This window comes from Lonchura striata, chromosome 19 (assembly GCF_050655825.1).
Source record: "Lonchura striata isolate lonStrDom1 chromosome 19, ASM5065582v1, whole genome shotgun sequence".
Classification (NCBI taxonomy): Eukaryota; Metazoa; Chordata; class Aves; order Passeriformes; family Estrildidae; genus Lonchura; species Lonchura striata.
In genome coordinates, this window is record NC_140721.1 from 4,805,025 (window position 1) to 4,821,496 (window position 16,472).

General features: G+C 47.2%; 1 protein-coding gene across 1 annotated transcript; it reads left to right on the plus strand.

Annotated features, from left to right (window-relative positions):
- The first annotated feature begins 78 nt into the window (after positions 1 to 78).
- Positions 79 to 15,062, plus strand: UNC119 (unc-119 lipid binding chaperone). The gene is made up of 5 exons (XM_021550872.4): positions 79 to 263; positions 9,902 to 10,015; positions 10,922 to 11,024; positions 11,719 to 11,891; positions 13,502 to 15,062. Exons 1-5 carry the CDS (start codon positions 146 to 148, stop codon positions 13,612 to 13,614), a joined length of 621 nt encoding a protein of 206 aa, XP_021406547.1. The 5' UTR covers positions 79 to 145; the 3' UTR covers positions 13,615 to 15,062.
- The last annotated feature ends 1,410 nt before the right edge of the window (positions 15,063 to 16,472 follow it).

Here is a 16,472-nt window from a genome sequence, read left to right on the forward strand (position 1 = left end):
TCGTTCCTCCCCGTGCCCGCGGAGCCGGGCGGCGCTGCGCGGCCGGGGGCGGGCCGGGGGCGGTGATGGCGATGCCCCTCCCGGTGCGGCGGCGCGCAGCGGGGCCGGGGCCGCTCACACCGGCGGCGGCGGCGGCGGCGGGGCCATGAAGGTGAAGAAGAGCGGCGCGGCCGGGGCGGCGGCGGCCAGGACCGAGGAGGAGCTGGGCCGAAAGGCGCTCATCGGGCCCGACGATGTGCTGGGGCTGCAGCGGGTCACCAGCGGTGCGTGCCGGGGATGGCGCGGGGGGAGGATGGGGACCGTGTCCCTCTGGGGCTTTTCCCGGGGGGAAAAAGGGCAGCCGGTCCTCCTCTCCGAGGGGTCTAAACAGGGGGGAAAAGAGGAGCCGTTCCCCCTTTCAAGGGGGCTAACCCAGAGGGAGAAGGGGAAGCGGTCCCCCCTCCCGGGGGACAAGAAGTGGGGATGCAGCACGGCCGGGGACAGAGCCCGCCTCGGGATGTGCCACCCCGGGGGTTGGGGACCATCGGGAGAACAGGGCAATCAATGCCCGGAGCTGGGGATGCAGCCCCCCAGCTCTGCTCGAAGGTCGGTGTTGGGATGCTCATCACTGTTCTCCCCATCACCCCATTCCCTGTGTCTGCTCCCACCCTGTGCCCACGGCAAGGGGATGGGCCGGATCCCTGGCTACAGCATGGGGGGACTTCGTAGCAGCCCCCCAACCCATTTTCCCCCTCTCCAGTATAACACCCGTGGTCTTGAGGGCATCTTGGGGGCGCTGGGTGGGAGTGTGTGGCTGGAGGGGCTGCTGTGCTTGGCAGAGGAGCTCTGGACAGCAGCACACAGGGCTGGGGAAAGGCCAGGACAGGGGGACATGGCTTCACACTGATAGGGAGCAGGTTTAGATTAGATATTAGGGAGAAATTCTTCCCTGGGAGAGTGGTGGGGCCCTGGCACATTGAAGCTGTGGCTGCTCTGTCCCTGGAAGTGTTCAAGATGAGGTTGGAAGGGGCTTGGAGCAACCTGGGCTGGTGCAAGATATTCCTGCCCCTGGCAGGGGTTTGGAAGCAGACAGTCTTTAAGGTGCCTTCCAATCCAAACCATTCCATGGTACCGCCTGTGCCTCAGGCCTGCCATGGCCAGGAGCAATCTGCCCCGGTGTCCCAAGAAGTCCTTTTTCCATCTCCTAGGACCTTTGGGTGGTCTCTCTGGGCTGTCAGGGCGGAGGGGCTGCCCTGGGGTCTGGCTGTGCTCCCTGTGCCTCACAGCACGCTGGCCTCAAAGCCAGCTCTGTGTCACAGGCTGGGCTGTGACGAGCCCTGGAGAGGAAGGATGCGGCTGTGGGTGCTGGTGCGTGCAGGCAGCCCCGTGGGGCTGCTGTGTGAGCAGGATGGGAGGAGGACAGCCCGGCAGGGACTGGTGGCAGCCCTCAGGAAGGGCTTAGAGGCTCCTCTGAGAGGGGCTGCTATTGCTGTGGACCCTTGGGTGCCCTTCTGCGAGCTGAGGTGCTCTGCTGGTGCAGCTGCGTGATTCACTGCCCAGAAATCCCCTGCCTGTAGCAGGGAGAGCACGCAGCAGGCACTGAAGCATCCTGCCAGCATCCTCAGTTGGATGGTGGATCCCAGCCATGGCCCTGTGAAGCACTGCGTGCTCACTTCATGGCAGCCCCCGTGTCCCTGCCCTCACCAGGGCTGTCTGGAGGGGACAGGGCCACCCCACACCCTTGCTGTCACCTCGTGTGGCATCAGTGGGGATGGATAGTGCCTGTTCTTGGTAAGCTCCTGCCTTCCCAGGGAGCAGGGATTGCTAAGCTGGTGAGCTAGGCTTGGGGCACAGCTGGTTGTCTGCTTCTTCCAAGCCCAGGTCAGAGTGCTCAGGAGCACAGGGAGGATGTGAAATGCATGAAAATGTTGCGTTCCCCTCCTGCTGTGAGACTTGCTGCTACCAGGGGTGCACAGCCAGGCAGTGTGATGATGTCCCAGGCTTACCATGGGAAGTTCTTCCTGTCCTGCTGGATGTGTGGGAGCCAGGAAATGCTCTCCACACCTGAAACCCTGGGTGAGTTTGGGGATACAGGTAAACAACAGTACATACATGTTGAGCATATTGTATATTATCACCCGGTGATAGATACACTTTGCAACTCTCCTTCTCAAGCTCTGCTTTTGTCCTGGGGAGTTCAACAGAAAGCAAAGGATATTTTTCAGATCTTTAACACCTAATGATTATTTGGAGCATTCGATGTCCTTTGCCAATTTCTACACCCTTAAAAACAGATGGCCAAAAGTAGTGATGTGAAACTGTTCCACTCTTCTGCTTTGCTAAAGGGGAGGAAGGACCAGGCTGTGGGAGAGAAGTTCACAGCAACCCCAACCTTTTGGACGTGCTGGGTGTCGGGCAGACACCACACCCTGTTGCAGCAATTCTGTCTTTGACAGGCAGAAGTTGAAGGAGGAATTGGTGGTGGGGCTGCAACAGAAATGTCCTGGTGCCCTGGGTGCCCTTTGTTGTTCCAGAGAGAGGATAATCCATCTTTATTCAAACTCGTGGGCCAGTAGCACTTCAGCTTGCACTGAACTGCACTAAACTGTGGCCTGTCTGGGACCTGGGGAGGGCTGGCTGTGTTTTAGGGTTGCTTCACCAGCCAAAGCCCAGCAGGGCTTGGTGCCACGGGAAGGTGTGTTTCAGGAATGCTCACACCAGGATGTTTCAGGAATGCTCACACCAGGAGCACATGCTGTGTTTCTGAGCAGCATTCCATGTTTCCAGGGAGAGGTGGAGTTCTGGCTGTAGCACAGAATGGTTTGGAGGGGACCTTAAAAACCACCTGATTTAAAAGTGCCTCACCCAGAACAGGAACACGGGAACCTCCCACTAGATGAGGCTGCTCCAAGCCTCATCCAACCTTTCCTCGAGCACTTCCAGGGATGGGGCAGCCACAGCTTCTGTGCCCAGCCCCTGCCAGTGCCTCAGCAGCCTGACAGGAAAGAATTCCTCCCTAATAATCTTTTCCATCAGGCAGCACAGCTGGACTTTACTCTTCCAGTAGGTGCAGCTGACCGAATGTGAGGTGGCTGGGCTGGGAGGGTGGCGAGGAAGGATGTGGCTCTGTGGGCAGCCACAGGAGCCAGCTGGGCTCTGCTCTTAATGTGCTTCTAATAAGCTTAACTGGGGAGTTGTGTGAACTGCCCTGCTCACTCTGTGTCCTTCCAATGTTAAATTCCCTGGCAGCTCCGGGCCAGCAACGTTTCTGGGCACTCTGGGTCCAGCCTGGTGGATCTGGGATGCTGCCCTGGGATATCTGGGCCTTCTGGCCAGGCTGGTCCTGGCTCTGCTCCAGCTGGATCAGGTGTAAGGCTGGAGAACCATTTCCTTTGCAATTAGTGAGATTTGTCACTCGCTCACACAACTGTGGTTGGGAAAAGCGGAAAAAGCTCATGACGTGATTAATTTAAGATTAGCAAAGGAGTGGGGCAGAGCTCAGTTCAAATTGCAATTAATTACTGAGGCAGCCAGAGGATCAGAGGAGTCAGATGTGTAACAAAAGACAAGCTCCAGCCTCTGAGGCTGCCCTGCTTATCATCTGCACACTTTGCCTGGAATACAAGATCCAATCTTACATTTTAAGTATTATTCTAATGCCAATTTTATTTTAGGAAACCAAGGGGTTAAATAATTGATTACATGCTTGGAAACAGTTTCAAAACAAACCCTAAAAATAAGGAGCACACACTTAATCGTTTCTGAAAGTAATCTCTTCCTTGAGCTGCCACTTGGGATTTCTCTGAGACTTCTCTAGGCAGCTTTAGCTAAAGGCCAGCTTGGCACAGGGCAGCCTCAGTGGGTTAGGCAGGCCAGACCCTTCTTGAGGGACTTCCATACCAGTTTTCTGCAGTCAATTAAAGAAAAAAATCCCAAATAAACCATCTCCCTGCCCTCTGCCTCAGCAGTTCAAGTCCTGTAAAGCTAAACCATCCAGGATCCACGTTCAAATCCATTTCCAAATCCATTGGGTTTTGATAGGCAAGGAAGGAGGGAGGCACTAACAGGAATGTGAGGCAGATGTGCATGAATCCATCTTCAAAGTTGCTCCTGGACCATGACTTCCCTCCCCAATTAATGGGGAGAATATACTTTATTAGGAACTCTGAGGTTAATAAATCCCTGCTCTGCCTTGGCCAGGGCTGTGATGTGTGGCTGTGTTTTGATGTGCTGATTTCTTGTTGCAGAACCATATCCCAGAGCTGTGCCAAGCTGCTCTCCCCACGACCCTTCCCTCAGCATCCCACACAGGCTGTGAGCTTTTCCAGGGCTCGGTGTTTCCTAAAGTCTCACAGCACAATATGAGCTGGTAGGATTCCCAGGGGCAGCACACATGGTGTGTGTGTGGTGTGGGATTCCTCCTTCTCACAGGGTTGTGGCTTTGGGCCATCCCTGGTGGAAGTGGCAATGGTAAGAGGAAAGCTGAGGGAGTCAGCCTGAGGGTCTGGGCAGAGCCTGGCTTTGCCTCAGCCCAAAAATAGCTCATTTAGTTGATGTTGTGCATGTGGTTTCAGACTCTGAATGCAATCAGCATGAAAAGGGGACAGGAGAAAGTGTTTGGGTGCCTTGGAAATGGGGGAAGAGCAGCTCCATCCACAGGCTGCAGGGCTGTGATCAAATTAATTGTGAGAGGGTGAAGTCTGGAAAGCTCTAGCTAAAATAAAAAAAAGAGATGAGCAGGCTGCCACAAAAATCAGAGCTTGGTGAGCTGTGCAGTAGGACTCGGCAACTGAGGGGCTCTGGGGACCTTGGGAAGTGCCTCAGCCTGGAGTCTCCTGCCCTAAATCCCTCTGCTTCCTTGACAGTAAATGTTCTGCTGTGGAAAAACCCCTGTGAGATCCTTCTGGTGCAGGATTTTCCTTCTGGGACAGTGCAGCAGCCTAATTCCAGTGCTAGGTCAGATGCAGCTGCTCCCTCCCTGTGCAGCCCCCCTGCTCTCTGGTTCTCCAAACCCCATGGTTTGGGCTGGAGGGATCTATTTTACACGAGTAGATCCTGTTTCCTGGCTGGCTTGGTGTCACAGGGCTCAAACTGATGAGGCAGAGGGCAGGGAAATGGTTTATTTTTTTCTTTAACTGAACCCAGGTTGTCTGGGCAGGTGTATCAATAACACCTGAAACCTGCCCTGCCTTGCCCTCAGGTCCTGCTCTGTGTCCTGCGTGACTGCTTGGCCTCTTCATGGGGTCTGGGCTATTTTTGCTTCCTCCTGAGACTCTTCAATCTGATAATCTCTTAATCTCCAGCTCCTGGCTATTCCTCTGCAGTTGTCTTGGTTTTATACCTGGCTTATGTCTTGGGAGTTGGCTTCAAAATAGCTCCTGACCTTGGTGGTTAATGCATGTTAGGAAATAGGCCTGCATAACTACAGGAGCCTTCTCATCCATTCCCTAAATTATTGTTGTCTGTGCTGGGGAGAGAAATTCCTGGTACAAGCCACTGCTGTTGCCCCAGTCTCTTGTGCAGTATCCTCCTGGTTTACACCCATTTCCAGGACCAAATTTTCAGTTTTTTTCTCACCCCAGGTGCATTCTGCTTTCCTTAGTGGGCTCTTAAGGCCTTAAAATAGGAGCTGCCCCATCTGAGATTAGACTCTGATGAGCCCAGAAATATCCCTGGTGTCTGTGAGAGGGGACACGTGCTTCCTCCTGATGGCAGAGATGGAGAAGGGATCTTGAAAGGAGCACAACAAAGAGTGTGAATCCTGTTGCACATGAAATTGTGATAAAGTGGGCCTGGTGGGGTGGTTGCAAAGGGAATTTGGAAATACAGGATCAAATTTTAGCTTTCTCTGATGAGAAGCAAACCTGATCTCATGCATTTAAATGACAGGGAGAGGTCAAGAGGAGAAAGTGCCTTTGTTTGCTTTGCTGTGTTATTTAGCTCTGTATTATCCCTCACCTTTTGTGCTCCTCTGTAACACCAGCTGCTAAAATACACACCCTGAATTGTACACCAGGGTTCAGGACGTGCCAATGTTCACAGGCAGTGCCTGCTGGCATTGTCCAGGCTGTTCTGCTGGTTTATTTTGTAATTTTGGTTGGGTTTGGGAGGACAGGAAGGTTTCCTGCATAAAAATTCTCTTCCCTGGATTCAGCAGTGGAGGTACCACCTCAGAATTGGGGAAGGAGCACCTGCTGATTCTGAGAGCAAAGCTAGAGACCAACAAACTGTTAGGGGTCACTTTGGAATAACTTTTTCTGACAAAGGGAAGGAATTAATTGAGCCATTAATTAATTCAGGAAGCCAATCACTTCTGCTGCTTCCTCAGACCACCACAGTGGTGTTGGTTGTGATCCAAACTCTTCACAACTGTGATAGGTTTTAAGATAGAAATTGTCTCTAAAAGTGGGGAGTTGCAGGTCTTTGAGCACGATCAAGAGGTTATGGGGAGGAAGCTGGAAAGGCACCATCAGGAATAGTGATGTGTGAGTGAGAAGTGGCTGCTAATACCAGGTGAATTGTTTTCAGGAAGAGTTTGGGGATGGAGGTCTGGGATATGACAATCCCCTGAGCTTTAGGAAAGGGTACAAAGTACTCCTCTTTTGTAACCTTTTTTTTTACACTACTAAATGTGGGTTCTTAACCACTCTGATGGGTTTTCCATGGCAGTGCTGCTGTGTCCATGCCTTCATCCCTAAATCAGGTGAGTACTGAAAGCTCAGGGACGCACTGTGATGGTTCAGTTATTAACAGGGAAGCAGCACAGCCTGCTTCAGGGGAAGTGGAAGAAACAAGAAAATATTGTGTCCTGAGAGACCAACCCACCATTCTCTGTAAGAATCCCCTCCATGGAGGTTTGATCTGCCTCATTCCCAGCTAAAATAACTACGGCTGCTGCCTCCCTTCCCCAAATCGTGGCGACGGTGAATTAGGATAAGGGAAGCAGATGATACATTTAAGTGAGTCACGGAAGTGTAGGCAACTGGGCCCTACAGTAATTTAAAAATAAGTGTGTATATGGGATGAGATTAGCAAATCTGACAGTGCTCAGCTAAGCAGAAGGATCTGCCAATTGCAAGCAGCCCATTCCCAATAAGACCTTCCAGTGCAGCCACAGGCTCCTGTTATGTGTGGGGGGGAAAAAACCAGCACGTGGCTACTTTGATTGATTTTTGAACAGGATTGAATAGCAGAAACAAATGTAATACAGACTGAGAGGAATGTATATTCCTCTGGGTTTTTTTTTTTTTTTTTTTCCTTTCTAGGAGACTGGGCACTGCTACAGGAGGAAAAAAAACCCACTTGATCGCAGTATTCTGGCAGCTGATCTTCCTGGATGGCATCCAGTTGTACAATGGCATGCTGATAAAAAAACCCAAAAAAACTAACAAAAACCAAACCAAAACAAAAAAAAAAAACAACCCAACAAAACCAAAAGAAACCAAACCAAACCAAAAAAAACGACGACAACAACAAAAAACCCCAAAAACAAAAAAACCCACAACCCCCCCCCAAAAAAAAAAAACCAACAACCAAAAAAACCCCTCAAAAAACAACCAAAAAAAGGGTTTAAAATATTATCAGGGCAAAAAGAGTTGGAAAATAGCAGTGTAAGGGTGCAAACATCAATGAGCAGGAGCCTGGTGGGGATTCTACCCAGGGTTTACTCCTCTTTGGAGGCTCTGCTTGGCTCTTCTCTGCTCCAGATGAGTCATGGACACTGTTACTGCAGCAACGCTGCTGCCAAGGAGGGGGATAAAGCTGTTGCCATGGTGCTGGATGGGCAGGAATTCTGCAGGAGTAGAAACACTTAATAATTAACTTGCAGACAAACGCAGCTTCAGATTTGCCAGCCTGCTCCAGGGAAGGTGTCCTGGGCTCCCTGGCGACTGCTGCCTGTTCCCAGCAGCATTCCCAGGGAACAGCCATGGGCTCAGGGAGGGGAAGCTGTGCCTGCTTCCATCAGTTTGTGTTTTGCATGCTGGTGCTCTGAGCTGGGAAGTTGTGGGACAGGTTAGGAATTGGGGTGGCTGATGTGTCAGAGCCTAAAATCACAGCGTAATTGCAGGACATCTCCCTGAGGAATGCTAAACATCAGGGCCTAAGGCAAGGGCTGGGTTTAAATTCCTGTCCTGTCATCTTGTTAAAGACACAAAAGGAAGATTTTTGGGCAGTTCTTGGGATATTTGACCAAACACAGGCTTATATTTTCTTGTGGTAGTAAAAAGGTTGAGCTTTTAGCTTGTTCTTCATGACAGTTTGGGTGCTTGTGTCCATTTTTCCTTGTGCTGTGTTGATAGGGAAGGGAAAATCCCTGCCAAATGCCAGGGATGCCTTGAGCACTGTCCTCTCCCTGAACACCCATTTATAGAATATACTACTCTGAGTAGAAACTCAGAGTGTTTTGGCTTAAGAAGGACCTTAAAGATCATTAACTTCCATCCTCTCTGCCATTCAGGGACACCTCCCACTAGACCAGGTTGCTCCAAGCCCCATCCGGCCTGGCCTTGAGCACTCCCAGGGATGGGGCATCTACAAATTCTCTGGCATTCCTTTGAGTATTCACCATATGGGGTTGTTGGAGAGCAGTAAAACTGTCCAGGGAGAACATTTAACACCTCTGTTCCTTGTACTGAGCTTACTTGGACAGTTCTCCAAGTAATGGATATTTGGAAGGAATAAAAGGCTTCTAGGAAAGTGCTGGTGCCAGGTGTTCGTGCCCAGGAGCTCAGAAGTCTCTCACAGTGGTCTTGGATTTCTTAGACTTTTGCTGAAGTTGGGTTGGCATGGGCAGGTCTGAGCTCTGAGCACTTGTATCTTGTTTTTATGTAGTCAGTGATTGAGCCTCAGGTGGATGGATTTGTTGGAGTTTCAGAAATAGGAAAGCAGACAGAAATAAGTGATTAGCTCAGATTAACAGCAGGAATTAGTAGCCGAGAAAGTGTCTTGAATTAGAATGTTAAAGAATTATTTTCACCTTGGAACCTCCAGAATCAGTCTCCTACATCAATCAAATGTGCTGTTGTTTGAAAGCTGACCTGGCTTGTCTACACAGAGCATTTCTTTAGATTTGTCAGGGTAAAGTGAGTTATTGGAGCTGCATTCAGTTTGTCCTGTATGTGCTCCTTCCCCAGGGAGGAGGATGATTCCTGTGCCAGGAGCTGGCTCAGGGCACAGCAAGGCTGATGGCCAAAACTGTGGGGATTTTAGTAGTGGAATCCTCATCCCTGGAAGTGTTCAAAAGGCCTGTGGATGTGGCACTTGGGACATGGTTTAGTGGGGAACACAGCAGCGCAGAGTGGAAAGTTGGACTCGATATTAGAGGGCTTTTCCAACCTTTACCATTCTGTGCTTCCACAACTTTCAGAGATACAGCAGGGAGGGGCTCTGCTCCCTGTTTTCCTGACACAGGGAAAGGCTTCAGCATCATTTTCAGTGCTGAGGAAAACAAGCCCTGGTGTGGGGAGGCCACCCTTTGTCTGCAGAGGGCTGGAGCAGGGAGGTGGCACAGGGGAGGACTTAAGTGCAGTCAGCTTAGCTCCCAAAGCTGCTTAGCCCTTGCATTCTGCCACAGGGCAGCTTTTAAACCAGGCAAAGCCTCTTAACACTGGAAAGGCGGGGATGTGATGGAGGTGCTGACTAGTCTGGGAGGAAATGGATGTAGAAGTTGCTGGCAGAGGGTTGGAAAAAGGTGATGACCTCTGTGTGTTGGGGGAGAGAATTCTTTCCCCTGTCCTCTCTTAGCAAGGCAGTGTGAGTCTCCAGCCCTGACACTGTCTTCAGAGACATCAGTTTTGAATTAAAACAGGCAGTAGTGGAGATGCATTTGGGCTGCTCTCACTGCTGGTGTGGCCTCCAGAGAGCAGCCAGAAATTCCTGGTATTTCATGGCAGCCTTCATTTAAATTTGCTTCCCCCTGCAGATTATTTGTGCACTCCAGAGGAAAATGTTTACAAGATAGACTTCACCAGGTTCAAAATCCGGGACATGGAATCTGGCACAGTCTTGTTTGAAATCACCAAGCCAGCAGCTTCAGGTGAGTGCACACACAAAATAAGGTTTCCATGAACAAATGCTTTCTTTTGCCTTTCCCCACTCCTTTTACTCCATACATTTCCCAAAAGTAACAGAATCTCTCCACTGCAGGAGGGCAGGAGCCCCATCTTGCAGCAGGGATGTTTTTCAGGTGTCTCTTTGTACTAACAGGGTGAGCAGAGCTGGCTGCTGCTGTGCTCTCCCTGTTGCCATCTGTGATGGGAAGGGACAGATGGATGTTGTAAACAGGAGCAGAGGAGGAGGAGGAGATCACTGGGTGTTTTTTTTCTTGGCTGTTATTCAGCTTGTGCCCCCTGTACATAGTTTTGCTGTTAGTTTAACATCTCCCACTGAGGAGTCAGGAAAATGATATTTCCAAAGGGGAGAAACTGCCAACAGGCAAATGAAACAAACTGAACATTTGCCTTTTTTCTTTTATTTTTTTTTTGTTTGATTAATTTTTAGGTGTTACTTGTAAGCATCCAAATGTTGCTTGTTGCCAGTGGTGATAAAAACCCAGGGCAGCTGTTCTTTTCCTGGCCAAGCATTTTTAACCCTTCCCCACCTTCCTGCAGGTGAGAGGAAATTTTCTGTAGCTTATAGGCAGCAAACTAAGCATGCTAAGGGGAAATGGCTTGTTCAGAGTCACTCTGCAGTCCTGATGTGATGTAGGAGCAGTAATGAGGACTAGAAATCCAGAAGATAAGAAATGACTCAAACCAAAGGGCCATTTCTCAACATTCCATCTCTGAGTGACCAGTGCTGGACACCTCAGGACAGGAGGAGGGTGAGCTCAGCACCAGAGAGATTTCCTGGCTTCTGGGGCACAAGAACACCACCACAAGAGTTCCCCCTGAGTTTGTGGCTCTCGGGCAGCTCTGACAGAGCTTTCTTTGGGCTTTTGCAGAGCGGGAGCACAATGACAGGAAGGAGGTGGACCCCAACGCCGGGCGCTTCGTGCGCTATCAGTTCACCCCGGCCTTCCTCAGGCTGCGGCAAGTGGGAGCCACGTGAGTAACCCCCCTGCTCCTCGCCTGGCACAGAAAACAGCTGGAATCCTAGGGGGAAAAAAAACCCCTCTCTTCCATCTTCATCCTACCAGGAAGCTGACTGAACAAGGGGCTTTTTCATTTATCATGAGGGTCTCCAAATCTCTTGCCTTCTCTGTCACTTTAGGTTTAGTCAGCCTGGTGCTGAAGGGATTGATGCTAAAAGAGACAAAATAAAGTGGGAAGGCTCTGGGGAGATCTTCCAGTGCCTGAAGGGATTCCAAGAGGGACTTTTGGAAGGGACATAGAGTGACAAGACATAGGGAATGGCTTCCCAGTGCCAGAGGGCAGGGCAAGATGGGATATTGGGAAGAAATTGTTCCCTGTGAGGGCGGTGAGGCCCTGGCACAGGGTGCCCAGAGAAGCTGAGGCTGCCCCTGCATCCCTGGAGGTGTCCAAGGTCAGGTTGAATGGAGCTTGGAGCAGCCTGGGATAGAAGAAGGTGTCCCTGCCCATAGCAGCTTTAGGATGTTTATCTAATGCTGTGGTGTGTCCCTGTAGAATGCTTTATGTAAAAGAGGAAACAATAATTTGATTAGTGTTGTTGCTTTGTATTTTTGTTTTTTTTTTTTCAGAGTTGTCTTCTGCCTTTCAGGAATATTGCAGATCTTATTGAAGCATGAAAGCTCACATCAGTTTTACCCTTCTTTTTCAGGGTGGAATTCACAGTAGGAGACAAACCCATTAATAATTTCCGTATGATTGAGCGGCACTACTTCCGTGACCAGCTGCTGAAAAGTTTTGATTTTGAATTTGGCTTCTGCATCCCCAGCAGTAAGAATACTTGTGAGCACATCTATGAATTCCCCCAGCTCTCGGAGGATCTCAGTAAGCTCTTTGTTATAAACTTTCATTTCTGGGTTGTCACACCATGATGTTCATCTGAGGTGGTTTGGGGGAGCCCTTTCTTAAAAGCTGTCTCTAGAGAGTGGGTTGGGTAGAATAATTCATCCTTTTATATCTGTGTTAAAACTGATCTTGTTTTCTAGTAGGATGTATCTCATCACACAGCAGGCACTTGCTTGGGTTTCTTTTTTTTTTTTTTTTAATTCATAAAAGGGAAGCTTTGGTATCAGGGAGAAAAAAGATAATTGTGTTATAAAACAAGCAAAAAATAAGATTTAAAAGACATCCAATAAATGGATAACTTAAATGTTATGATCTGTTTTAATGTTTGATGTGCTATTTTGTGAGCTTGAGAGGTTTTAGTATGAACATAACTTTTATTTTCTCTCCTCTCTCCCAAGACACAATAGCACAAGCACTAAATCTCTGTGATTTTCCTCTTTACAGCCACTAATTGTGTGTGTTAGCACTAATATTGCAGTCTGTGGAAAATACAGTGAGGCCGTGCTGTCAGGCCAGAACAAATTTACTTTGAGTTTGCTGTTTTATCACTGTTTTTAAAAGCAAAACAAAAAGAACCCCAACTCAAAATGTAATGGGTTCTTGTTCTGAGGTTCCCTTTATACGGTGCCATAATATATTTGGATTATGAACGTTTTTCATCCCTGAAATTGTTCAAAGAAAATGCGTGTCAGAATCTGTGGTATTGATGATTCCAAGATTGTAGAAAGTCTCTGTCTTTCAGCCCCCCTGCCAAAGCAGAAGCCATAATTGGTCTGTGCTGGTTTCCAGGTTGTTTATTCTGTTTATCTCTCACATGTTCTGCTGCCCTGCCCAGCTCTGTCCTGCAGGGCAGCGTGTGGGGCTCTGCCCTCAGTGGGATGTGACAAACATTAAATACCAGAAACTCCCTGGGCTGGATTTACAAGAACGTGCCAATATCTGTCACCTACGTTGGACAGTGTGTCCCCAGCCTGAACCAACAGAAAAATGCCAACAGCACAGTGAGACATGGAGGGCATGAAGAGGAGAAAAAGGACAAGGCACACCCAATTTCTTCCATCTTGTCCCCTTTGGACCCCTAATCTAGAATCCTAAAATTTTTCTTTTGCACCCGTGCCACACTTAATTATTGCTTATATCAAACACTCAGAGCTTGTAATTCATCCTGTAAGATTGAAAACTCTTTTCCATGGACAGAGATCACAGACAGTGTCTCTGGGGGCTCTGTACAGAGACACTGTCTGTGATCTCTGTCCATGGGTTCCTGACCCCTGCCAGGGTCCCAGACCAGCCAGGGCAACCAGAGGGAAGCCCTGGATTCCCACAAGTGTGGATGTGGCACAAAGGCTTAGTGAATTCAGGCTGGATTTTAAGCCCTTAGAGGGCTTTTCCCACATAACAATTCCATGCTTACGCTTGAATTGTTTAAAAGACACCAGCAAGGAGTGGTTTGGGCAATTCCCATTTGGCTTTTGGTTTTCCTCCTGATTTTGCAGCTGCCTGGGGGACGCTGAGCAGCGCTTGAGCCCAGCGCGGAGCGTCCCCGTTAATCGTGTTGGGTTTTTTCCTCCCCGTTTCCCCCCCCACAGTTCGAGAGATGATCCTGCACCCCTACGAGACACAGTCGGACAGTTTCTACTTTGTAGACAACAAGCTGGTGATGCACAACAAGGCAGATTATTCATACAGTGGAGGACCTTGAGCACGGGCTGCACGGCCCCACCCGCGCTGGCCTCCCCTTCCCTCTGGACGTCGTCAGGGATCCCAACAACCTCCAGCTCCTGCAGTGTCACCTGGACAAGGATCCACCCACCAAGGACTCTTTGCCACAGTAGGAGTTTCATGACATCTCTCTTGAGCTTTGAAGCAGACCCAGTTCTTCAGGAGTTTTAAGCTAAAAATGATCTTTGGATGCCACTTCCCCTAAGTTTCTTTAAGTGTCTGCTTTGAAAATGGCCTTGTGGGACCTGAGGGGTTTTGTCCTAATTCTGTGAATTTATGTTCTTGCCCTCGAGTATCTTTTAGGATTGCTTTCCCAAAGAATGTAATCAGAGAAACCATGGGAGTGGACGGATGCAAAGGCAGAGGTTTGGGTGGTTGTTTCTCTTTGTGAATGCTTCAAAGGCCAATTTAACTTGTCCAGCCTGTTGAAAATATCGAGCAAAACATCTCAACAAAGGCAAGTTTCATCTTTAGACTGGCTCTCTCCTTGAGTATTTCATCCTTTAGTTTCGATCTTTCTGTGTAATGTTCTGTTTAACCTTGGAAACACCAAAACCTGCAATGAAAAGCAGTACTTCAGTGTCAGAGCTGTGTTAATTGGGTGTTTTTGCATTTACATTCCTTTTACATTTCAGATGAAGGTAAAATGGCATTGTGGGTTTATGAACCTCCATAAGTACATTCCACTGATTTCAATTTTTTGCAGAATAATCAGGAAAAACAGAAGGATTTTATCTTTATTTAATTTTTTTGCTTTATTTAACATTCTCGCTTTATTTAACATTCAGCCTTTTCATGCCACTCATTTCCCGTGTCTATTTTTTTCATCTCTGCTCGATACTGAGATAAGGACTTCAGCACTGCTTTTTAGAGCAACATTTTAATTGTCTAGGGCAGCTGGGGAGTGTGGAATTTCCAATTTTCTATTTGTATCTGCATTTAAAGCATTTCCCCTTTGTTAAAAATGTTTATCCTCAGATAATAATACAGGCGAAGCTAAATCTAATAATCTACAACTTTAACACACAGCAAAAAAACTAGCAAGAGTTCTCTGTTCTTTTCTGGAAGAAGTTTAGCACCAATTTAGCCCAAGAAATAGCAACACCAAGAATAAACTAGTGTGGGGTGACCTGTTGTCATGAAACCCTTACTCTGAAGGTCAGTTAACTGATAATTAAAAGAAAAAAAAACAAAACAATAAAAATAAAAGACAGTTGCAGTCTGTAGATATTTCTATAAATACTTGATGTCTCCATGTCTAATTCTGTGAGTTGAAGTGGAACATTCTATGTTAGCCTCAGATAGGTGTATTAATTGTAATAATTTTTCTAAAAATACCATTTCCAGTCATGATGAGCATGTCTGTAGTCGCAGCCTACGTCAGACAGGACTACAAACAATTCCAAGTGTAGCCTAAGGACAGGGAGGTTTTTGTGCTCTTGTTGGGGTTGTGGTCACTTTTCAATGTGTCACCATTTGTATTTGGCTTGGCTTTTTTGACTGCTGAGAGAGGAGGCAGTTTGTTTTTTTTAAAAAAAGCACAGTGATTTTAGGTTACAGCACAGTTTTTATTAAGCTTGGTAGCTACAAAAGTGTGTCAAGTTCACTGATTTTACACAAGTAGTAGCTTGTAGTAATTCTTATCACAGTGAGGCTTGCTTTATCACTATTTTTTGTCTCTAGTGTATTAAATCATACAAGTAGCCTACGGCTGACTGATCAGTTTGAGAGATACAAAGGATTTCCTCATTATTTGTGCAGTATTTTGAGCTACTGACCATTAATTTTATAGCACAATAATTACTAAAGATGAAAATAGTTTTAAAGATGTTTTCATTCCTCCCCCAACTTGATTTTTTTTTTGTATCTGAGCTTTTAAATCATATCTCTTAAATAATGTTGCAAGTTTGACTTATTTCTGAGTTTTGTTTAAATTTGTAGGAGAAAACAATGTTAATTTAAAGACAAAATAGAGTGAATGTTTATAATTACCACCTATACAGGGTTTTTGTTTTTTTTTTTTTTTTCACCTGCTGTTCCTAACAGTCACTTCTGTGCAGAAGATTTTACAAAGACTTTTAGGAATTGAATTTGCCCAGAATTGCCAGTCATATATTTAATATGTTGTGATGAGATCATTTGTACTTTGGTGTGCACTCTTGGGTCATTTGATGGAGTTTCCTCTGAAATATTCATGTTCTGCTCCTTTTTTACGCTACCTCCTTTCAAGACATTAAAAAAAAAGAGAAATTCCATAAAAATATTACTGTAATCAAGGGAAATTTGAGTGGCAGACATGCCCTTTATAAAAGAACTAAGAGAAAGTCACTGTGTTCCCAGGAGTGCAGAGTGTGGATAGAATTTCTGACATTTTTCTAGTGTAGGTTTGAGGTTAAACACAAGAGGATGAATTGTCAACTGCTCCTCTCCTGAAAACTTTTATAATTCAAATTATATATGTAATAATTCCAGTCTCACAGAAAATTCACAGTGAATCATATGAGTGATATTACACTGAGTGAGTTTGTTGCCTAACAAATTCCTAATATTAGGAATATTTTAAGCCAGAAATAAAGGTTGAGCATTTCCAAGAAAATAAATTTTAACCAATTCTAGCTTTAGCTTTTCATTTAGGACAATTTCACTCTTATTAAAAATCCCCAGACTTTGCCACAAGTAACAAATTCTGATTTCTAAACCAAGGCAAACAACAGAACTTTCTGTGGGAAGTGCAATGAAGGTGCTTTTTCCTGTGTCCCACTGAAGCAGTTGTCACTGTTATCTCTCTGTTTCTGTCTTGGGAATTATTTTTTAGCATTTCCTCAAGGTTATCCACAT